The 24,446-nt window shown below is 36.5% G+C and overlaps 1 protein-coding gene across 2 annotated transcripts in view; it reads left to right on the top strand.

The window, feature by feature from the left end:
* DENND1B (DENN domain containing 1B) overlaps positions 1-24,038 on the top strand; it is a 159,575-nt gene extending 135,537 nt beyond the window's left edge. For both annotated transcript variants that reach the window (XM_086462730.1, XM_086462729.1), the window contains exons 17-23: positions 2,821-2,861; positions 3,684-3,752; positions 6,251-6,307; positions 7,107-7,217; positions 20,795-20,874; positions 22,077-22,293; positions 23,487-24,038. In XM_086462730.1, the coding sequence (XP_086318856.1) occupies positions 2,821-2,861; positions 3,684-3,752; positions 6,251-6,307; positions 7,107-7,217; positions 20,795-20,874; positions 22,077-22,293; positions 23,487-24,038 (1,127 nt within the window). The remainder of the gene's footprint in view (positions 1-2,820; positions 2,862-3,683; positions 3,753-6,250; positions 6,308-7,106; positions 7,218-20,794; positions 20,875-22,076; positions 22,294-23,486) is intronic.
* The last annotated feature ends 408 nt before the right edge of the window (positions 24,039-24,446 follow it).

The raw sequence follows: 24,446 nt of genomic DNA, 5'->3' as shown, positions 1-24,446 counted from the left end.
ATCTCAAAATATACATGACACAGCACAAATACTATTTTATGGTCACTCTTGAAAGTAGTGTAGAAGCTTCCTCAGTAGGAAGCTGAGGAAGATATTTCCTGAGCAAATCTATTGAGTTGCATATGGCAGTTTTAGATGGTATTCCTTTGCAAGACTGCCCTTAAATGGGCATATGTAGAGGAGACGATTTGGTCCCCACAGAGGAATCGTCAAGTGGTGCAGAGCCATCTTTACCTTCTGCAAATTAGCTTTTTGATACTCAGAGTACATAAATCCTTTTGTTCAAGATTTTCCCTGCCTTCTCCTGCCCTCTGTGTCTTGTGCTATGATCTAGCACATAATTTGTGGGGTTTTTTTGTGATTAAATTGTGGTTAGTTATGCAGAGATTTACTTCTTTTCTGCCTTTTTAGGGTAACTTACGCTGCTCTGTAAACAGATTTTAGGCATTGAGCATCCATTATTCAGATAGGTGATGTCAGTATTCAGAGTTGGTTTGCAGACTGCAGTTAGGGGGTCAGGAGGCTGCAATAAAACTGCAATAGAAGTCAGATAAAGCTTGTTTCTTGGCTGTGCTCTGGCAGCCTGTGAACCAGTCTCACCTGGTTCTGCTCAGAAGGGAATGCTCAGCTTTGCCAGCAGTTCTCAGTTAGATTGCACTGCCTGCATACTTTTCAAGTCAGACAAGCCAGGCTGTGGACAAATTGCTTAGGGCACATATTCAGTATTTACATAAGTGCTGTCTCATTATCATTATGAGGTGCAGGGCTAACAATATGTATGCAATTGAAGGTGACATTTTGTGATGCTAATGGGGTAGAACTGTGATCTCTTTGCAGAGTTAACTCCCATCAACTTTATCAGGAAGCCCAAGGTTTTAAAAAAAACAGGTGAAATCCAGCCTTCAGAAAAGTCACAGAAAGTCAGTGTAAGCTACAAGCTGTTAAAAGGACAGGTGAACATATTCTTAGCTATGGAGAATATAACTTAAAAATTCCTGAATCAAATGGAAAGTGTTTCTTTAAGTAATCTCTCTTTTAATTTGCATTTTTCCACATTTGCAAGCATAACCAAACCAGCACAGAAAATTAAACTGGAAAATTGGAGAATGAAACTTAATTTAATTTTTTTATGGTTTTTTTTTTTTCCCCAGTAATGTGGTCAAAACTTATTTCCCCATGACTATAAGTGAAAAGAAATTTGTCAGCCATCTTCATTACTGTTTGCACTTTATATTTTATTTTCTGTTACATGTATTATTGTGTAAAAGTGTTAGTTCTCAAGAGTTTTACGTAGACTTCGATACAAGAGTATAATGATGATCGATTGGCTTAGCACTTGGATTTCTTGTAGAATATATCCATTAAAGTAATTAGTAATCACATGAATTTCACTACAGCAGTCTTTGTTTGTTTGGTTGTTTTTTTTTTTAGTTGATGTAGTGTCAGTGGTTCATTGAAATTTCATTAACACGGTAGCGGTGGTTAAATTTCGGATTTCACGTTATTGTGAGTTATTTGCATGCTACCTTCTCTGGTAGTTCCAGGGAGCCAAATCGACAAAGTAAATCATTCATTTTTGCTTTAGGTTGCTCTTTGATGTTCTTACTGGAGACATGATCATAATGATCATCAGGTTCTCTCCTTTCTAAGCCAGAGCATTGCTTTCACTTCTGCCATCATTCCTGAGAGTTTGGCTGTCTCAAAATTGCTTGTAAAGAGTTTAGTGGAATGGGTGAAAGGTGAAAGTGCCCTATATGAGTAAAAACAACTCGATTTTTTCACCTCATTGGGAAACTTGGAAATGCTTTTTACTATATCCAGTTAGTTCTTTCCATGTTCTAGGAGAATGTTTTGGCTTTCCATTAGCCAATGCAATAATTCCACTCAGGCCTTAGTTAATTGATTATTGCAAAGCTTAAGAATTTTTGAGGACTCCTGTTAAAATTCTGTAATGTCAAGAATATATCAGTATGATCCTTACAAAATGAATGAATTCTCTGTTTGAAACTTTAGCATTCTTGTCAACCTGAATGTCTTGTCTGGGGTTAGTAACAGCTCACGGTACTGAAGCATTCAAGTCACTGCTGTACTCTAAAACTTTCTCGGGGATCAGGGACCCAATCTTTGATGTTCAGCCAAAGCACGTTTGGCAAATCGTATTGATTTCTTTTCAAGTGCCTGATAGAATTTAACCCTGTCCTTCATGGCCAGCTTAGTAGCACAGTAGTCCTCAGTAGTCCTGCAGAAGCCAGTAGCTCTCACTTGCCTTTTAGAGGTTTTCCTTTGTGAAAGAAAGTAGATACAGTTGTTAATGTAAAAGGATTTTTCCTGCACAGGAGTATGTAGTTGTGCTGTAATCCTTAGACTTCTCTCATGTTCTTTTTCCTTGGGATGGAAGTCTACCATCTGCAGTCCATGTCATTTTTGTACTTGAAAGTTTGCCCAGTGGGATCATTATGCTTGAGTGAAGTTCATTATATATTATTTTTTCCTTTGAGTTGGTGTTTTTCTTTTTAGACTTTTTAGTAGTATGTTACCTTATCATAGTTTTAATTTCTCTTTCTGCCTCAATTGGAATTAAAGACTCTGGTGAAAAGATACACTTTCACAAAGAAAATAGAAAACATGAAATAAGAAATACCTAGGGTTTTTTCTTAGTGTGCACATGTTCTTGTCTTTACATTCCTTGTCTGTCTGGGAAGAATGAAATTAATGAATAATCCTCTATGGGAATTTTTTATGTGGGTTGCGAGGAGAGGGGGAAACATTTAAAATGTTGAATGTAGGTTTGGTGTGTTACATTTTACATTTCTATTTCAGGAAATTCAAGGTCTTATCAGCAGTGGATGCATACAGTGAAGGTATAAAGATGGTTAATTATTCTGGCCGTCCAGTTCTTTAAGTCTTTGTCCTTTTCATTACATGTATGTAATGGTAAAAGTTAATTCATTTGCAAGGAAAATACAAGTATATTCTATAGTAAATAATACATCTATGGTATATGCAATAATTTTGTGGGTTTTTTTCCCTGAAGATTTAAAAAAAAAGTCCCATACACAAAAAATTTGCCAAAACGCGCAATGTTTTTCTGTCTGTGTAGTGAGGGATTTCACTGCTTCCTGTATCACATTACATTCCGTAACCGTGAATTAGGTGTGACAGTACCATTTGATATGATATTTATCACTTCTAGTAAAAAGCAATTTTGATAATATGAATTTGTGCAGTTTGGCTAGCAGAAAACACTTGGTATAACCTTGTTATTCTGCAGGATTAGTAAAACACATTATTTTGGATTAAGAGAAACCTTGTGTGATTAAATGAGATGGTTCTTTCTGTCAGGTCAAAGTATTTTTAAGTTGCATAATAAATATAATAGGAATGCATGAAAAATAGCCATAACTTCTGAATTGGTTTTGAAATGGTAACAATGAATGAAGAATGAAAATACATCATTCTGTTAGACGGCATTGATAAATGTGTCAGCTATGATAATGACGTACTGTAACCCTTGGGTAGCTGCAGACAGCAGGCTGGGGAGGAAACACAGCTGTGGTTATTCTTACCACTTTAAAAGGAAGATTGTTATTTCTTTACAGCACAATGTTGATTTTTCCTTGCTGTTATCTTAAGGTTTGACTTGTGTTAAAATGTTTCTAAAATACCTTTTTTGTATATTTCAGAAAGGCAGTGCACTGATCAACACAGCAATGACCAAAGCCACGCCGGCTGTGAAAACGGCGTATAAATTTGTAAGATCATCTATTTCAAATAAGTGATACATAAAAATACTGTAACTTAGTGCAAACACTTGTTCTTCCTCAATACTTAAAAACCTAAGCATTTTATAAATGTCCTGCAGAAAACCACTTCAGCTGCTAGTGGTTTGCTAGTGCTAGGAAGTTTTTAGCTTCATTTGTTTTCTCACGTAGCGCTAGGCTTTGGAGTTGACTCAGAGTCTTCCAGATAGCTTGTACGCAACCATAGACATTTTCAAAGCATCAGTGAGCTGGTTTTGTTTCAATCATGATACACACTAGAAGCTTATTTGAATATCGTTTAGATATTTGACGCACAGCTGCAAACTCTTCCTAACCTGCTGACAACATGATTAAAATATGGACTCTGAAAATAGAAATTCTCATTTATGCTGAGGTCCTGTAACACAACACGAGCATCGCAAAGTTAGTGTGAGTGTAAAACCTTTTGTAAATGTTACATTGCTATGTAATATAAATATAGCGTTACAGTATATAGTTAGATAGTATATAGTGTTAACCTGATGTAGGTATCTCTGTTCAGAAGAGGTACGGTTCCTGCTGGACAAACGGAGTCCTGGCTTACATGGATGCAATTTCACTTTGCCACTAAGTGCTGCACTACCGAAAAATTTGGTAAAGCATCAGTAATGTGTCCAGCAAGTCTTTTTTATCATCTGCTCTTTTAAAGGTGATACTAGAATACTCATATGTTTAACTGGATTTAGTGCTTATATTTTTGACCTTAAAAGATCTTGTTTTCGAAGACTAACCAATAAATCATGTGAAATTATACAGTATGATGCAGTATGGAGAAACAGCAGTAGTGTAAAATGAAGTCAGAAGTATTTTCAGGTTGCATTTTTAATATATGGGAAGAGACTTTTGGCTTCCTTTTTGCCTTTCTACTAGTTGGATGCATAATAAGTAGTCCTGAATAAATCAGTACATCAGTCTAAGCTAGTGTATTTTAAGTAAAGTTTTCAAACAGAATTTTTAATTTTACATCAGTTGAGAAACACAGCAGTTGTGGAAAGAAACAGGTAAATAAATTAAATATACTTCATATTCATGGACTCATTTATAATTTAAAAAATGATTCGTTAACAGGTTATCTGAAAATTATTCTTCTTCAGTTTGGAACAGCTTAGGCTGTGGTTACATGATCTCCTCCCAGCCTTCAATTTTGATAATTATGTCCTTGATAATAAAGGTTCTTCAAAGTGAACTTCTGTGTATGCCAGGATACAGTGATAAATTTTGTAAGGATCTGTGTGTATAAGGTATTTGTATTTATAACCCATTTAATTTCTTATGTTGTTGCCCTTTATGGAGCCTAGTAGTAGGGAAATGAAATATGCATTTCTTAATTGCTAGATAACTGGTGGTAGCCTTGAGTAATGTGCTTGGAATCATCCCTCAGAGTTAGAACAAAGCACTCCAAAATTCGTCCAAATGCTGTGAGCCTGATCTGGAAAGTTTAAAGTGGCTCTCAGGTTAGCATCTGCTACATGGCACCCCATTGTGCTGTTACTGAGCTTATAGATGTATGATTTAAGGATCAAAAAGACTCTCTGACTTTTTGAATCAAGAAAATTATTTTCTTTTTTCTGAATATCCATGTATAGAAACCCATAGAAAAATAGGTGGTTTCCACGTATTTATGCCCTTAAATGTGTTTTTAAAAGTCCTATGTTCAAGACAGCCTTGAAAACCTGTGTCATTTTTTTGTATATTCATATAACAAAGATACTTTTCTTCTATTAGAGTTAGGGGTTTGGTGTCATTGTCCACCCCATTTTTTTTTTTTTTTTTTCCTGCTCCCCTCTCTTTTTTTCTTTTTTTTTTTTTTAATTTTTTTTTTAGCATAAGTACATGGTATTCTGTATTTATAATTAATTTCTTTATTGAATAACATTCTTGGCTGTTTTCTATGCAACAGTGATCCTTGGCTGCCTATTTTAATACATACAGAATTCTGCCCGAAATAGCAGCACTATGCTGTTCAGCAACACTGGGCAAAATCTCCATCTGCATATGAAATCACTTCATTTCTCTTAAGATTGATGTTGCCCTGCAAGTTGCCAGACTGGAACGCTGTAGCAGTCATCTTGAAAATCTTAACATTTTTTCCAACATGCCTTACTGCTAAAATACCCTTTCAAATTTAAAGGACCATTTCAAATAAAGGGGTGATATATATGACCATTTTTAGCCTGTCCTTAGTAATATTGGAGAATTTTTGAGTATGTATGATTTCACAGCACTGGCATACGTGTACTGAAAAAAATCCTTAAATATACAGACAAAGCATGACTGTATAAAATATACTGATAACGCATGTATGAAATTTGTGATAAAGGTGATTGCCTTTCTTTATATAACCAGGTGTTTAAAAAAAAAAAAGGTAAAATAAGTATGACATCATAAAGCGTGTTCCATGACTACAGCCGGTGTCTTGCAGAGGTGCTTAAGTTATTTTATTTTTCTAGGCAAAAAATCAAGCAAGGCAAGGAATTAAAGAAGTGAAGAGTAAGTTAAAACACAAGGTACGTAGTATACTTTTTACTTTCTTCCATTGCTTCCTGTATCAGTTTGAAGCTTATACTTTACAAATCACATGAGATTTGTGTTTTTAATGACTTTTGAAATATGCTTAGCCCTTTGTTCAACAATACATTTTTCATAACAAGCCCTCTGGCAACTATCTGTCATTCTACGCATCCACTGAATAATCTCTTTATTGTTTGCATATTTTATCATAGAACAACAGAGGTCTTCAAAGATACATTAACAGAATGTATGTTTTCATAAAGTTGATTGCTTTGATATCACAATCGAAGCCTTTGCTTCAAGCTGAGAATTTGAGATGGGAGAGTCTTGCAGTACAGTGTACTTCAGAAGGTGTAGTTGTCCGTTTTGGTTTCATAAGATGTGTGAACAATGGCAATGTGTAAAAACCAGGGAATAGTTTCATTTTGCAAAAGCAACATTGCAGGAGTGTCAGAAAAGATGTTTTAGGAATTTTGCAGCTGCTTTTCCCATTGAAAATTTTGTTTCTATGTAGGATTTTTTTCTGTAGGGAGGAGGAACCAGTTTTTAGATATATTTTATGCTATTTTAAGAAAACTTTCCTAGATGTTTGAACAATTGATCTTTTAAATGACGATGTTGATAATTGAGCTTCTTGAAAAGCTAAATTTGATTTTCTTACTACAGATGGTATTTTCATGACAGTAATAGATTATGGCAAGATAATTTTGAATGCATACTGCATGCATAATGTGGAGGGTACGTTTGCAGATAATGATTATAAATAAAGGAGTTTAAATATGTTTTGTTGCGTAGGAGAGTGAGGAAGAGCATGGCACTTGCAGTGCTGGTGCAGTACAGACTGCTCCTGTCTACACATTGCATTGCGAGAAAAGAGCAAACTCAGAAAAACGACGACTGGCACAGGTAAGACACCTGAAACTTCTGTTTTTATTCACGTACGTATGAGGAAAATTTTTTGCCACTTATAGTAATGCATTGGTGAATGAAGATTGTTTTACTGTCTGTTTGGATATTGTGATTAAAAGGCTACATGTATAGAAATACTTCTGTACTGCTTGAATGGAGGAAAAATGCTATTCGTATTTCATCCCTGTTGAGAGGGGAAAAACCAGGAGGTTTATAAGCATGGATCTGAAATAAATCTTCAGTACTGTTTATGATAAAGGCTTCTCACAGCAAATACATTCTGGTCTATTCACAGATTTGTGTTAAGCTTTCTTCTTTAGTTTCTTATAGTGACACACATTAATTTTGTATTTCTAATAAAATGATTTGGCAGTCATATGGCCCTTAACCCTGCTCAGATAGTTATGATTTATTATTTTATTAGTGTCAGCTAGTTAATACAGTGCCAATCTCTTGTCCTTTTGTTCTCTAATCCTTTCTAGTCTTGATTTGAAGTAACAGGTGTAGTGTCTCAACTTTGGCAACTGTTTTAATGTCTTTGCATTCATTTTGACAGTTTTATTTCAAAGATATCAATAAAATAGTCTTTGTACCACTTTTTTCCTGGGAATAAATACATGCATGTGTGCATATTTTGACATGTGGGTGTGTGTTTTTACATGATATTGTTATTGCTTGTTTTTAATACGTGATGAATGCTTATATATGTTTTTTAATGCTTATATCTTCCTCATACGAGAATCAAGTACAAAAATTCGATCCAGCTGATGTAACAACATTTGTGTTTTTACTTTAGATATTGCAGTGATAAAAGTCTGAATTAGCTATTTAATGAATTTGATTTTGATTTAGTTTTTATCTGTAATAAATACAAAGTTTGTGAAATTTAACAGATCTGATGCAGAATATTGCTAAATGATGTTGAAACTGTACATTAGTATTAAGTCATTATTTTTAGTAGAGTTATAAATAATACAAGACTTTCTGCTTTAATTATTTAGGCAGGTTTTACTTTGTGCATGCTTTCGTGATCTCTTAAAGCCAATGATAAAGTTTTAAACTGTGTGCCCTCAGTGTATTTTTATATACAGGCAGCTGTGGTGCCTGCATTCTATCAGGAGCTTGTATACAGTAGATTTTCTTCACTGAGTATCAAAAGAGAAGATACACAATTCTAAATGTATGAGTATAGACCTCCAATGTTAATAATGTAAATGGTTCTTAAATTATTTTTTCTAATACATTACTATCATTTTAATATATAGCAGCTTCCCCCCACCAAAATAATCTGATGAGTTACTAAAAAGCTTTTAATGCATTATAAGCCAGCATTCACAGATTAGTGTAGGTGAATCTACAATTGTGTGTATCTGTGTAAGTACATGACACAAATGTACCCTTGTAGTCAGTGGATTTTTATAGGCTGCTTTTATTAAAGAAATCAACAGTAATGTACTGATATGGTAATGTTGCCATTAGGTACAGGAGTCTAGGGATACACGGGAATAGAATTTACTCTGGTACAATTAAACATTTATTTTGAAGGCCTGTGTTCGGACAGAACAATTTAACTGCTGTATGTTTTTGTGTTCGTACAGCTGTACTGCTAAGTCCTTTAGTATCATTGTTGCTGTTTCTACCAGTCATCTTTTAGTTTTGAAAACAAGGCAAAACAAGTGCATATCTGTCCATAGTTTTGTTTAAATATATACATGTACACATGCCTCGTTTATGTATGCGTATACATGTACATATATAGGGTTGGTTTACCAGCAAAGCTTGTAACAGATAACCCAGCATGTTTGCCTTGCTGCAAACCGAAGATCCTGTGTCTTCTCCTCAGTTCTCATCCCAAATGTCACGTGAGCCTACTGGGCAGGAAGGAGCAAATCCTGATTGCTCCCCAAGAACTCTGCTCTCGCACAGTTTCCTTCACCTCTCACGCATGCTATTCCCACTTTTTCCTCCTCCCCAAAAGCAAACAAACCAAAATATTTCTGAAAAATAATAGTCTACTGTTGTGTATCTTGTTTTAATTTTTGTTCTTGGTAAGTATTTGAATAAGATAACATAAATGCAAGTTCTTTATGAATAAGTGGTGATTTTAATCTTTACATCCAAATAAAAAAATATATTTGTATTCACAAGTGCATGTGTATGAGAGGGACTATGTTTGATCTAGTACTGAATCTGCTGTTGTTGTCAGGTTTAATCCTTTTTCTGTAACTCTGAGCCTCTCCATCCAGATTTCTGAAAGGTGCTCATGAGTGTCTATAGCAGTATAAGGGTAGTGCTAACATGCAGTTCATGCACTTTGATGTATATTTAAAGTAAGGACCAGATACTGATTAAGTTGGAATGTCAGAGTATTTGAATATCCCCCCAAAACCTAAACAAACAAACGAAAGAGAGAGATTGATTTTAATGGTCATCTTGCTTCCAATTAAGAGGCATCTCTGCACTTTATTACTGTCTCTTCCATACTGTAACATTCAGGAACTTGTAAATATGAAGAATTTGCTGTTATATTTTGTGTCATGTTAGATGCAGGCATTGAGGTTTTCAGTCTTCACTTCTTTGAAACAGTTAAAAATAAATACTAATAGTTACCTGAGATGCTGTAAGACATATTTACATTATGTATGATTTGAAAGTTTGCCTCACTGTAAAAGACCATTTTAATAACTGGTTCATAACAGGATTTTGGGGTCTGGGAGGACATTTCCTTTACAATAGGAAGTGAATCTGCTTTTACCCCAACAAATAGTAGTTTGTATGTGGGTCTCCTAATTAGTACGGTTATTTCCTGTTTTCTTGATGAGGCTTTAATAAATGTCAAGGGTACAGCCATGAAGATCTCCCAATTAGGCTTTGCGTTTGTAAAACCCAACCCCTTTGCTTTTGTGTGAAGATGACAGTTCCAACTGCAGCCTCAGCCTAACAGGGCTCAAGGGAAGGGATACTTCTCTGGTTTTATTGAAAACAAGGCCAGTTTGGCCCAGGGAGAATACCAGCACTGGTCACAGTGCAGAGCCGTTTTTAACAATGAATATTTACTAAGCTTTATCACTGCTGTCATAGCGGTTTTATTGTAGTTTTTTTTTTTTTTTGCCAGATCGGCACTAAGACTTTAAAAAAATTAACAATAAATCAAAACAAATTATAGCATGTAAAATAGCTGTCAAAACCTAATCAAATGATAAATAATTAATGTCTAAATGCAAACTGTAGTGATCAGCCTGTGATTATAGTGATCCTATAATTTGGATTTTGAAAGTCTTTCCTAAAAAGAGAAATAATGGAAGTGCACTCATATGTGCCTGTGTGCACGCGCGTGTGCGCACACACAATTAATCTTTGCCTAAGATGAATTGTTCTATCTCTGTAATATTCATTTGAGCTTACTCTTGCTTAGGTTAGCTGTTCCAGGCTTTTTATACGTGTGCGAGCTTAGCTATATTACAAGTCAACATTAACAGATGGATTGCCCTAAGCAAGGGAAAACCACAACAACAAAATCTAGTGAAAGTGGAGGATTGAAGCTTTTTATTGTTAAGCCTTATTAAAACCTTGGCATGTGCTCTGCTGTTAACTGTTTCATGCCGAGATCTAATAATATGTCTCTGGTATGTTTTATCTTCTACATTAATTAGGTATGTAGAAGACATAAGAAATTACTGGCTAAAATTTTTGAAATAAAAATTAATGCAAGCATGAGATTGCTTCAGCTCTGTTGGCGGTATCTTGCCAACGATACTGCTGAGTTCCTTTAACTATTGATGAGGAGGGTATGGCAGTGCATGTATTAGACTACTGTACATTCAGTTTTTACATAATCTATTATAATTCTATTTCATTATATGCTCCCAGGTAATGCGGATTTCTGGGTAGACGGGGGCCCAAATGCAGTGAGAGCTTTATAAAATTGTTCCAAATTAATACATAATTAAAAAGAGAGCATGTTGGTTATAAGCCTGGATAGAATGCCAGGAAGATCTGTTTGATTTCCTGAACATGATCTTTGTAATTTTACTGTTATATCAGGTGTTAGGGTAGGTTATTAAAACCAAAGCGTTTCAGGATGTCAGTAGTCCTAATGTATTTAGTGGCTGATAAAACATTCTTGAAGATTTGCAGAATGCCAAATAAGAACTACCGGTTCGCTTTATAATTAGTAAGTTAATAATGCCCCCTTGTCTCTAAGGACCTGTATGTAATACCTGTACCTTTAGGCATGCACTACCTTGCAGCTGTAATGGAAATGGGCATTTGGATTCTCAGTGTGGATTTACCAGGAATCCCTGTGTGTCAGCACTACTTTAAATGTTCGTATATTGAAGAAACCAAGTGAACTGCTTCCCATGACTTTGCGGGATCTAAATACAGTGTCTAAGAAGGTTTTAAAAACACTTCTGCATAAGGTAATAGGAGCCAAGTTAGACTTTCTTGGTATTCTCAAACAGAAGAGAATTACCATTTTTTATTCTTATTTAAAAGTGTATCACAAATGTAGCTTTTACACTTTTATTGAAGTGTTTCCTAGTAACCGGACAATATGTAGTTCAGCCTCCAGTAGGTATACTTGGCTTCTGTTCAACAGATACAGCAAGTGTCAGGCAGGAAGATGTGTTCAGGAGTGTTCACCTTACCTTCAGGAGTGCCTCATTTATCAATACCCCTTCAATGGCCAGTAAAATAAATGACATAATCATTAGCTACAAAGGGCTTCCAGTGACTGATTACCCCCCTAACTTGACAAAGGTGATGAGAGTGGGCTATCCAGAAGTTTTTTTCTGGGAACAGAAAAGAGGAGAGGAAATGCTTGTGGTAATGCCGTGCTGAACATACATATTCTGTATAAGGTGACTCAACCACTTTAAGAAAAACAGAAAAAAATAATCCCACAGATAACACCACAATAATTTCAGAAACATAAAGCTCTGGTTAAGGGCATTTACCTGTATTTGAGTACAAAAAATGTGCTTGAGATCACATCTATGCCTAGTGTCCACAGATAATACTGGTTATATAGCTGAAGGTACCTCTCTCATTGACTAAAATGCTACAACTGGCAGATGTCACAAACAGTAAGAGCTAGTTTTAAGTATAAATCACATTTTGTTTCCGTAAAATATGGTTTTGAATTAAGCTTTTGTTGATTAATAAATTAAATTTCCTTAGCTAATGCAGTGTGATTTGAAAATATTGTAGATATCGTTAGCTTCCCTTAATTTGGAGAAAAATCTTTTGTCTTGGTGTGTCACGTAAGATCTCTTCATTCTGCAAAACAGTCAGATTTCCTTTCAATTAAAAATGAAAAAGCTAGGCAGGAAAAATTCAAATTGTAGATTACGAGAGTGCCCTCTCGTGGCTCTGATACCTTTCCGAAATAGTACAGGCACACGTGTCCTTTGCTGTGTATAAACCTTGCTTTTTACAACAGAAGACCTCTTAGAAATCAAGCTGTACTTTCTTTATATTTTTAACTGCAAGATTATCTGGATTTTGTGCAATGTAAACACTGAGATGCTTTCATGGATCCTGCATAATATTATTTTCTGGAACGTACACTACCAAGTAGAGGTATAGTTACAAGATTGCTCAAACGCATACACAAAAACCCCATCCCCACCAAAGAAAATCGTAGATACAGCCTCTGAACAGTGACAGTGACTGATCTTAATTTAGTCAGTGAACACATTTAAAGAAAAAAGAAGCAGTATAAGTTTGTAAAGCTTTTCTTTTTATTTTAGTATTTTTATTAGTGAGAGCTCTTTCCTCTTCTCTGCCCTGATCACTTCTCACCATGGCTTTGAGCGAAGGACTCTTGCAAGTCTCCACAGCAGAGTATTGCCGTTAATTCTGCACCCATAAACCAGCATAAACATTGTGGCTACCTGTTGTTCTTTGAGTTTTGCAGTAAACATCACTTGAGAAATCTCTCCACTAACTGCCATTATTCCAATTTAAAAAAAGGAAAGAATGGAAAGATAGGGTCGTGGTCAGGAAATCGCTCGGGAATTTTTTGTTACTCTGTGGGCATTTAGTGGAATGCTTGGTTTTTCAGGGCAAAGTCATCAGCACATCTACCACTGATTTATTCTACTGAGAGAGACAATTAGACAAGCAAAAAGTTCGCAGTTGCTTTTTCTGGGTGTTATTGTCACCTGTTTTAGTTTTCTGACAAATAGAAAGGGAGCCTTTCTGAGGGTCTTTCTTCTACTATATTAGTATGTCTGCCAAGGTTTCCTTTTTCTGAAGGGTTTGAAAGAAAAATGCTATTTCACAGAATACCTTCAAAACTGGGTGAACCTTTCTGTCCTTAGTAGTTAATTGAAATAATCAGATTATTTTTTTTCATCAGGAGAATTTATTGATATCTTAATGTAACAGTGGTATCTTCTACTTTCATTTGCTGTGTATCTTCTGTCTTCCATGAGTTGTGTTTTGGCTTGACCTAGCCAAAGTAGGGAGCCAGAAGAACCATCAGCCAGTGGTTGCGACTGGCGGTCCATGTTGCTTTTGCCTTCTGGCCTGAAAGAGCACAAACTTATGTCTAAAACTTCAGCTCTAGTACTATATGCTCCCTAACCTCTTCTTTCTCTCTCTAATCCTGTACCTAAGAGTGAAAAAAATTAATAGAGAAGATCAATTAAAGAATAAAGTTTGGCTGGGGGCAAAAGGAGGGAGAAGTAGAAGAAACAGGAAAAGCCTTTCCTGCAGGGATCTCAGCATCTCTGAATGTGAAAGCCCAGATTCAACCCATCTAATTTTAGATACTTCTGAAGTGCTGAAGTTAGCCGCAGTGCTACCCTAGGCTCTTTCCACAGAAGTGGAGAGAGAGGGGCATGACCAAAGGGCCACTCAGCTCACCTAGAATCTAGATTGCATCATGAAGATGCCTCTCTCCTGCTGTTTATTGACTAATTTAGGCCCTAAAGTATCTGAAATTAGTGAATAGTGTCCAATTTGCGTGCCATCCGTGTTTCCAGCACCTTATAGAGAAAGACCTTCTTTGTTGAGCAGAAGACTCCTACTGGTGTCAAACAGGAGGAGGGACTCCTCCTTGCTAATTCTTCTGGTTGGGAGCCTTGGACAGAAGTATGCTTGAAGTCGGTATTTTTGTTTCTAAGTCACAATCTTTTTTTCCTTGCAAATGTGGTTAGTCTGTTTTCAAGCTTCATGCAAAGCTTCCCTCAAATAGGTTCTTGAATTGTCCATAGGTCTGATGGGCAGGAGTTCAGAGCTGCTCAGGTTTTATCTGTCTAAAGCTCTGTGATGTTGGTTGTTTTCCATTAAATTTGGAGGTATATGATGTTAGTGTTTAGGATTGCATCCACATCATACATTCTAACTTCAGTGGTTTCGGTAAGTTTTCCTTTGAAAAAGTCACACACGATCTGCAAACAGTGCTTCCAGCAGTGATTTGACCGTGTGGTAGTTCTTCTGATGTAAGGATATGATGCACATTTTAACTGAAAGATCAATTTAACCAGTAATTTCTGTTTTACCTGCTTAGGAATTGTATCAAATAGGTGGCATGTTCCAGCCAGATGAGCTGGGTTTACAGCTGGTTTGATTCACTAAAGTCACACACTGTGCACCCCAGTTACTTCCAGGTCTCTTGACTTTCCTATTATCTCAAAAACACATTCCCTTTTCTGCCTTTGTGCATATGGACACTGATTAGTTTTTCTTTTCTGACATGTGTTGCCCCTTATCTTCCTGCTCCTCTCTCCACTGTGACCCCTTCAACCCTCCATTCTGTCATTGCTCTTCCCCTCTAATCGTTGAGTATACCTAGGGAATTAATAATCATCAAAATGGGAAACTAAGTGATATTTTTCTTAGTTTTTGTAACTGGAAATTCTGCCTGGTGAATCTGATTCTTAAAATCATCCACCAAAAAAATTCCATAGAGAATACATGTTTATAAAAGAGCTGCTTGCTTTAGTTGTTGCAAATGGCACTGAAAATCTCCTTGTACTATTTTAAAAGACTAACACTTCTGCTTGTTGCCAATTAAAGTGAAGCCAGGCTGCCTTCGGATGGTGCACTCTTTGCAGCTAGAATGATGTGGCACGGTGCCACAGTGCGTCAGCTGTAAATGGCCGTTTTTGCTAAGAATAGCCTCTGTGCCATTGAGAAGAACGAGCAAGATCTGGCTGTTTGGAGGTGATCTTTGACTGTGGGCAGCATGTGGCCTGGGTCTGATTTGGAGGGCCAGGAGACAGTCCAGGCTTCCTGAGGGAAAAACAGTCTGTGATTCTTCAGAGAAAATGGAAGTTTACTTGTTGTTTTGGAGAAAAACAGAACTATTTCTGAAAACTATTTGCAGAAGCATGATCAATCCTTAAAAATGAAGAGCAGTGTTACAAAATTTTCAAATATTATCTGTGTTCAGGGGTATAGCATACATAAAAGGTGGGAAGCTTAGAGTCTGTTAATTTTTCACCACAGTAATTCAGAACATAAATATTTATAATGTGCTATATCTGTGACTAAGTATCCTAACAGATTTATCATCCTTACTTACAATAAATCCTACCTCAGCATGGATATTAATATTTCCATTCACTTTACAGAAGTCAGTGGAGATCTCTGTTGCGTTACAGCTTACTTGTGATTTCAAAGTACTGTACCCCTACTCTTATCTACACGTTGCTGGTAGTCTGTGTCTCTAAACAGAATTTGGGGGATTTCCTGCTCTTGCAGGCTCTTCATTGTCACAGAAAAGGTTTTCTTTTTGTCATTAGGAACCTGCTTTTTTTGTGTATCTCTGTTTCCCTATTATTTTAATTAACAGGATCTCAGAACTGCTGACACTTTTGTCTCATGCCATACAGCTGTGGATGTTTTCAACCTCTTCGTGTTCTTTCAAATGCATCTATATGTCTGAATCTGTTAAAGCAGAGAAGGTTTCTATCCTAGGGAGGGTGAAGGAGGTTTTTATTTAACATGAGTAGGTTTTAAATTATCCATGAGTCCTGTGTTGTAATAATAATTCAAAAAAAAGTAAAAACCAAATATGTCATCTTAAATAGCTATTTAGTTTATATCCAGGACAACTCTTCTGATATTAGAGCATTGTTTTTGTGAGGCATCATTACTTTGTGTTACTTTCTGTAAACAAAAGCACACAAGTAATTTTTTAAAGGATTGTTACTAGAAATTAATCTGGAATTATTGCTTGCATCTATCGTGTTGTGGTGTCCGTGCAGCTAATTGGTATCTAGCACTACTTTAAGCTTGTGGTTGGTTGTACAATGTCCCAGAAAAAGGTCATTGAAGAAGAGAAAGTTTAGAAACTGTACTACTTTATCTCTCTTCTTTCCCTCTTTCCCCATCAGTCTCAGCTCTTGTGGAGTGTAATATGAAATACTTTCCTGTGATTTCATTATCTGTTGCTTTTAGGCCACAGTCTTTAACCAGAAAGGAAGGCAACGGGTTGTGCTGGACTAGAAAATTAGATTGAGAGATCTTTTGCTTCCCTACCGGAGGTGAATCTATAATTACATCTGTGATTGGGTTGTAGAGGAGGATAGGTAAAATAAAGTACTGAAACATAAATAATAGTGGATTTGTATTTATTTTGCTTTCTCATACTGAATGTATAACCTTTAAATTTTTAAGAAAAAGGAAACAGTACTTCATAGATTTAAACCATAGTAGATATTTTTCTTGTCTTGGAACTTTAAACGTGTTGATGTATTGAGTAGCCAGTAAATGTGAAATTATATGTGCGCTGCCATTTATCAAAAGATTATTTGTTTCTCACTTTGAGGACAATTAATAGCAGCAGCCTTGTTAAACTTCCTGCCTTAATATCGATCAATAAGTACTCATTCCAGAAAGCTGTGCTTCTGAAAGGTCTAGCATTAAATAAAAAGCTGACATTTCAAAGATTGACTTTCATGCCCAATCAAAAATGTAACCATCTTACATTTAAATCCTTTAGCATTCATGTATTATGTCTCCATTTTTATGCCAAAGTAGTACATTTTATGAGGCTACCAGCAAGCAGAAGGGAACGGTCTAAGGATCTATCCTCACTCTGTTTGGTTCTACTCATATTTATGCTGTCAGCACCTTCTTTTTCTGGTTTCAGTGATCAGCATTTGCCACAGCTGTATAGGTAGCAGACCACTTCCAGAATGAGATTTTGAAGTGCGGCAGAAGTCAAAGAGGGTGTATACAACATATACGAGAAGCAGATATATCCTCACGCTGGCTGCAGTTGTTCCTTTGCTGTACTTTGTGCACAGGCTTCGTGGTTCAGCTGTGGCTTGTGGAGAGCATGAGCTTCTTCTGTATAAGTATGTTGAACTCCCTTATATTCTGAGCAAGATGAGAGATTCTTGCAGTGCAGTGTGCCTGAAGATGAGGAAAATCTGAAATAGCAAAACTTGAATCCCTATTCATGTTTTGATATAAAGTAGATACATTAAATAATAGATTTATTATGTGAGCAGAACTAGTTGGAAGAAGCAAAACAATTGAGTACTTTAAAGATGTTTCTTGCTTTATTTTATAGAAAAAAACATGACAGCAGTCTATTAAGACTTTATAAAGTTCTTGTGCAGCAAGAAAGGAGTGTTACCATATCATTTCTTGCGGTAATAAATTTAAATGGTCTGGTTGTGATTAGAATGCTGATCAGGAAGGAAACAGAAGTCTGTCCTTTTTTCATAAAAAGATATAAAAAAGGTTACACACTTCAAAATGCAGAAAAGACAGAAATTAAAAGCTTAAATAACTGCAAACAGCAGGGTACGTCAGTAATGGAAGGACTTCTTAACTGGCTTTGACAGCTTTTGCAGGTGCACATACTATGTCACTTTGCCTAGTGGAGCATTGAAAAAGATTTATGGGACTCCTTTTGGAATTTATTAAGAGTTTCTTTCTTTCTTTTTCTTTCTTTGCAAAGTAGTCTGGACATACCACTCCCTTGCAGTTGTTTTTATTACAGCTCCTAGAGGAAAGTCACCTATTCAAAAACATGTGTTGCTTGTTGTCTCCATGGCTAGCTCACAGAGCTGTAAACTCTGGACAATGTTGTTATTTACAGCCAGCTATTTTTCTTTCCTTCCCCTTTTGCTTCTTTTTCTTTGTATGTAAATCCCATTTTATTTGGTTTATTTCTTGAAAGTCTTCCTGTGTAATCTTGTACCCCTAAACATTTGAATTGGTAGTAAAAATATTTTTTTCAAAGAGAGACTCTGACAATGAGGAATGAGAAAATTTTGGGTTGGGTTGGGGTTTTTTTTAGGTTTATTCACATATGCTGTGATATATTCCTTTATATGATGTTATTCTTGCTTTCACTAACGCACTTGCATGATACTGTTTGTAGGTGCTCTGAGGGGCCACAGCTATGCCTGTGGTGTTTGCTGATTCTAATTAATTTTATTCGGTTCCTGTTCCTCAAAGACACAACTGTTCTATTTTCTTTTTATTTTCCTTTTTTTTTCTTAATTTTTTTGAAACTCACCATCTATACTCTTGAAACATTATTTATGATTTTAACAGACCAATGAGTGTTGTGGGATTTAATTCCGTTGACAGAGTTAATCCATCTACAGATGCACAAGTGTTAGTTTCGGTTTTGTTTTCTGAAATTTCTCAACATTTTTAAAGAACCCTCTTTCCTGTAAAATCTTGTCTTTACATTACTAGAAGTAAATCTGATGGCAACATCTAATTTTGGTTCAAATTACAAGAAAGTGAGGCAGAGACAGGGTTTTGGCTGTCTTTTACAGTTCCAGGTTTAGAGCTTTAATTGCAATGAATATCATGTCAGAATTTTCTTGGGGAGCTAGTGAATTACCAGTGTTAGAGAAACAAAGTATTTTAATTGTCCCAGCGAAGATAAATACTTAAAGCAGCAACTTCTAAATTGAAAACAGTGACTATAATTGTGGCAGTAATCAGTAAGATAACCAATTAACAGTATCAATTAAGACAGTGGTTAACCTTACTTTAATTACAAGCAGGGATATGATTGATTACAACACTGATGGGAGTGGCACAAAGAACTCACAAAACTGGGAAAGAGTTAGAAATATCAATAGTTTGTTTCTCTGCATTCTGTCTTATAACTTTTGCTCAGTATGAAGCTTAGTTTGGGTTCTTTTATAGTTTTTAATACTCTAGTAATTCTCTCATTTTCTGTCAACTCTTACTTGGTTTAACACATTAAGAACCATGTCTTTCCTCTTTGTGGGAGAAGAACTATGGAAAGTGTTAGCAAAACTTACTGCTTTAATTAAATCTTCGCTTCTTGAACAAGAACAAATGTGTCAGTCTATAAAGAGTGAATATTGAGACGTTCCTGACAATAATGGGGGTGGGGTGGGGGGTGGGTTACAGAGACTGTCCTGGTACATGTAGAACACTAACAACATCTGTAATAGGTGATGTACTGAAATCCTTACAGTATAAGATTTCCAAGCGGCTTGTGGTCTGAAATTAAGGCCATATTTCTTCCCCATCAGGGCCTTGTAGCTTTAGACATTTCGTGAACTGCATGATGAGATGTGGGCAGTAGTGCTTCTTTTTACTTGCAATGATATTCTTTAAAGTTACCTAACAGTTTTTTCCCTTTGCACAAATTCTATCTATAGGTCTTTAAATTATGACCAGTTTTCTAAGGTTCAGAATCTCTTCAGTGGATTGATTACCTGCGTAGTTAATCTTTGCAGGTGTTTGATACAAGTATAAGAGATGCATAGACCTTAAGACAGTCAGTTGTGAAGCACAAGTGACTAAAATCCTGACTTAATTGTTCTGGTCAAGACAGAGACTTTTTTTCATGTATGGTGGAAATCTTTACCCTGGTTCTGTTTGCTAAATAATAATGCGATATAACAGGTTAGTGAGTACTCAGTATGGTATGGTAGTGTGTGAATTTACAGCACACCAGCTACTCTACAGAAGCTCCCCATGGGATGCTCTGAGTTTATGCAAACTTTGAGTTAACTGTAATTTACAGTAAATTATCCTGCACAAAGGCATTCTTAGTACACAGTTTTTGAGCTAGCATACTTCTTATACTTACTCTGCAATTCTGTTTAACACCCTAATATAAATACAGCTATGTAAACACACTCCTGACTTCTCTTGTATTTGCTGCTTCAGAGTTTTCTTCATGCTCAGTAGTCCGCATGAACCAAAACTTGGCAAATATTCATATCAGAAAGTAATAATCCACAGTACTTTTTGTGATATACTTGCAAGAAAGGTTAGGTAGTATACTTGAGTGATACTTTTCCTCCACTAGCCAGTCTTCTACTAATCAAGGCTTTGCATAAATAATAAGGCCCTCCAGGATTTGCATAAATAATAAGGCCCTCCATAGACAGTGAAGAAAAATGATTCTCTTGCTCTTTAATGGATGACACCTGAGGACTTCGCATCCTCTTATAACAGCCCTTAGAAGACTTGATCGATATGTGGGTTTCCTCATCAAGTGCTCAGGAAGTCTTAATGAGTAAAATGGCAGCTAGTCTCCAAATAAGTAATACTGAAATAGAAAAAATAAACAAAAATTACAGTGTTAATTTGTTATCCTCCAGACTCGTTTCAACCAGCGTCTCAGTAACCAGGATTTTGCCATGGATGAAGATGATGATGATGAAATGGAGAGAACAAGCAAGTAAGAAGCCTGTTTGGATGTGTATGTATGCATGGGAGAAAGGGTAACTAGTGTTATTCAGCAAAGTTGAGTTCAAGTGATGCATTTTTCTCCTGTCCAGGCTGCTAGCTTGATTCTTGATCGAGATGATGTCAAGTAGTTTAGAACTAAATATGCTTTTAGAAAGATCAAGAGGCTATTACATCTTTTCATTATTTATAGTGCCTAGAAGAGCTTGACGTAATCCTCAGTCTTCACGGACTCAAGATAAAATGATAAACTACATACACAAAGAAGCAGTGAAATAGTATTCATCAACATGGTGGGCAGAGACCTCAGCTAATCTATTCTTTAAGTCTTGTGTTGTCGTCATGACAATGGAAAGTTTTCTGAAGGGTCTGAAAGAGAAATATTGCCTTGTGAGTTTTAGTCTTACTATGTGTGAATTAAAGGAAAATTGTAAGTTGAGGCTTAAGCTGCCTTGAGACATTCTCTGATTGAATTCAGGAGACGATTTTGATAATGAACATATGGATATAAACCATGAAGGACCTTGAAAGCAAAGTCAAGTAGCTTAAGCCATGATGCAGTAGCGAAGAGGGAGCTACTGAAGTGTTTTCAAAGGATATCATCAAAACAGAGAGCTGTGGAAATACCCTTTGTAGTAGTATTCTGAGTAGACAGAGATAGGGAAAGACTGCAGTAGTATGGGGATCAGTGGTAAGGGTGTTGCAATGAATGAAAGAGAAAATGGAACACAAAAGCACCAGTTCTTGCAGATAGGCAGTAAATCTGGTCATATGACAGAAGAGTTGCAGTGTGAGAGTCTTGCCACTAGAACACAGTATGTGGCTAGGTCAGCTGGAAAGGGGAGGTGGAGTAACACTGACCTAAACATAAGATGTAGATACAGGAAGAGAGGAACCAATTATGGAATAACTGTAACATTTGGAGGGAGGATTTGGGAAGTCATATTAAGGGTGACTTGAAATGACAGTTATAGTGGTTAGGGAAGAGCCAGGAGACAGGAAAACCAGCTGCTGGTAACTGCATCTCCATAGATACCATACATCTGTGTTTAGGAAAATTCTGAAGTACAAAGAAATTCTGGGTTTATGTTCCCTTTCAAAAGTCTTGGAACACATTCCCCTTCTTACTTTCAGAAGTGGCTATAATAAAATGGCTTTTGTGTTCCTTGCTGATGGAAAAGTTTTTGTTTTCAGGTTATCATCAGAAGACAGTGAAGAAGCTTCTGCTTATTTTTATGATAGTGATGACTCTGGTGAAACTGGAATAACTCCTCAGCACCAAGGAGAAATGGACTTGCTTGGGGAGATCTTGGACACACTGAGCACACACAGTTCAGATCAAGGAAAGCTCTCGGGAGCAAAGAGCCTGGATTTCTTTAGGTCAATGGATGACATCGATTACAAGACTGCGGTTAGTGTTCTGTTTTCATTTGAAAAACAGCTCCAGTCCCTTTATAGTGAAATCTTGCACATACATGTGGAATCAACAACATGCAGCTCAGACATTGCAGCATACTCCTTAGAGTTGCTAGCGTGTCTTCCTAGGGCTATGTAACAAGTACACCTGTGCTGGCCACTGCATGATGGTTTTTCACTAGCCAAGACCTCTTTGTCCAGTTTACCAAGTCATCTTGGAACAGCACTTTTCCCTTATGACAGTAACCTCATATAGAGCTCTGAATAATGTAATAATTTACCTAATCAAATAGTTTAATGTTACATGTAGCTGTTCAGTCTGGTATTCCCAGAGCTGATCTTTATGCAGTTTAGAAGGTATTTATACATCATTAAACTAGTCATAGTGATATAGTGATCAACCTTAAGTCATGGATCCATGTAGCAATTGCACCTGAAACACTGCTAGAATAGTACTCCAGAGCTTTCTAAGAGGGCTTCTTGATCTGTTTTTAGGTAGAGTTGCACAGGACCTATAGTGTAAACCAACTGCTTGCCTGCAATTTTAAAACCCTCACCAAGTCACTGCTGTGATGTTAGGCAAAAAATTTTTGTCATTTTGAATTCCAGCACGTCAGCTGTCCAACATTTACTTTTTCTGAAAGGGATCCTATGGTAGAAGATTCATTACTGGAACAGGAAGTTCTGATACAAATGTTTAAAAAGCTTGTAAAATTTTATATTATGAGTGTCACACAAGGGTCACATTAATAAAATGCCCATTTTGTTTGTTTGGCCAAAAAAATTTAATATTGAAAGTTGGTATAATTAATTACTGAAGCAAAGAGGAAATGCCATCTGGTTTTAGTTTTAGTCCAGCTCCTTCTCATATTATAGGTACAAACCAGTAAAATGTGTCTTTGTTCACTGTCAAAACTGCTTGTGCAAAGGCTGAATGGACAGGGGAGACAGAAATCCTTCCTCTGTGCAAAAGGCGATGCTTACGATAAGAGACAGTGTTCTGGTGAGGAACTGTAAAAGCACTTGATCTTACATTGGGTCTGGGTTTGTTGTTTTGTAGTATTGAACCCCAAAGGGGATCCATGATTTAGGAACGCACAAAATGCATTACAGTGTTTTTGTTTCAAAAGTGCCAGTGTAGAGACATCTCTTGTGACATTAACCATATACACATGTTCTTTCTTTCAGAACAAGTCAAATGCACCCAGTGAGAGCAACCTTACGCTGCTCTGCAGCAGTGCTAATGATCAAGCAGAGTGGAACCTTGGTCAGGATGACAGTGTCCTCCATGGGAAGCAGCTCCCTCCATCGCCAAGGAAGCAAGTTTCTTCTGCTGGCCATAGAGAATCTCTCTCAAGGCTGGAAGAAGAAAGTAGTGACAAAACCTTTATTACTGATGACATGGACACCGCTAGTATAGCATCCCCGTCTCCAGTACGATCAAGTGCCTGGTTTGCTTCTCAAGAAGGTTTCAAAGCAGGCTATTCTTCCTATAAGTATGCAAAGCAGAACGAAACACTAAGCAATACCTCACAAGATCAGCTCCCAGCAAGTCTTGCTCAACATCCATCCATTCTGGTCCCTTGGGAGAAAGATGGGAAGGAAGGAAATGAAACTCCGGAGGAGGGTGGGCTTCTTCAAGAAGTGGTGTCATTATGTAAACTGAGTTCTGCTTTTCACTATGGTTTAAATATTTCAAAGGATAGCTTATCCAGCAGTAGCAGTGGAAACAAAACATGAGAAAACTATGAGAAGAGAAACTTGACTCCCATCAGAAGTTAAAGGGAGAATACTCAGGACTCTGTGTAACTCCATATCACATAATAACCAAAAGATGAAAAAGGAATAAGAGTTCTTCAATTACAAAAATAATTCTCTTCAGTTGAGTATGCATTTTCTGCCACTGGGACATCTGCTTCTATGTTTACTCGGTTCGTTTGTTGGCTGTAGTTAGGTCCGCAAAATGGAACTAAATATATGAATGCACTCTTAAATCAGGTACTAGTTAGTCTCTGTGATAAAGTACAGCAGGTGTATGGTGCTTCCTAGCATTTGCTTCCTCTGAGCAGCAGGAGAGGTATCACCTAACAGGTAACCACATTTTGAAGGTACTATATTAATCCCATTAAGCATGAAATGAACAGAGCA

Source organism: Leptosomus discolor, chromosome 3 (assembly GCF_034619465.1).
Source record: "Leptosomus discolor isolate bLepDis1 chromosome 3, bLepDis1.hap2, whole genome shotgun sequence".
NCBI lineage: Eukaryota > Metazoa > Chordata > Aves > Leptosomiformes > Leptosomidae > Leptosomus > Leptosomus discolor.
This window is presented reverse-complemented; position numbering and strand designations above follow the sequence as displayed.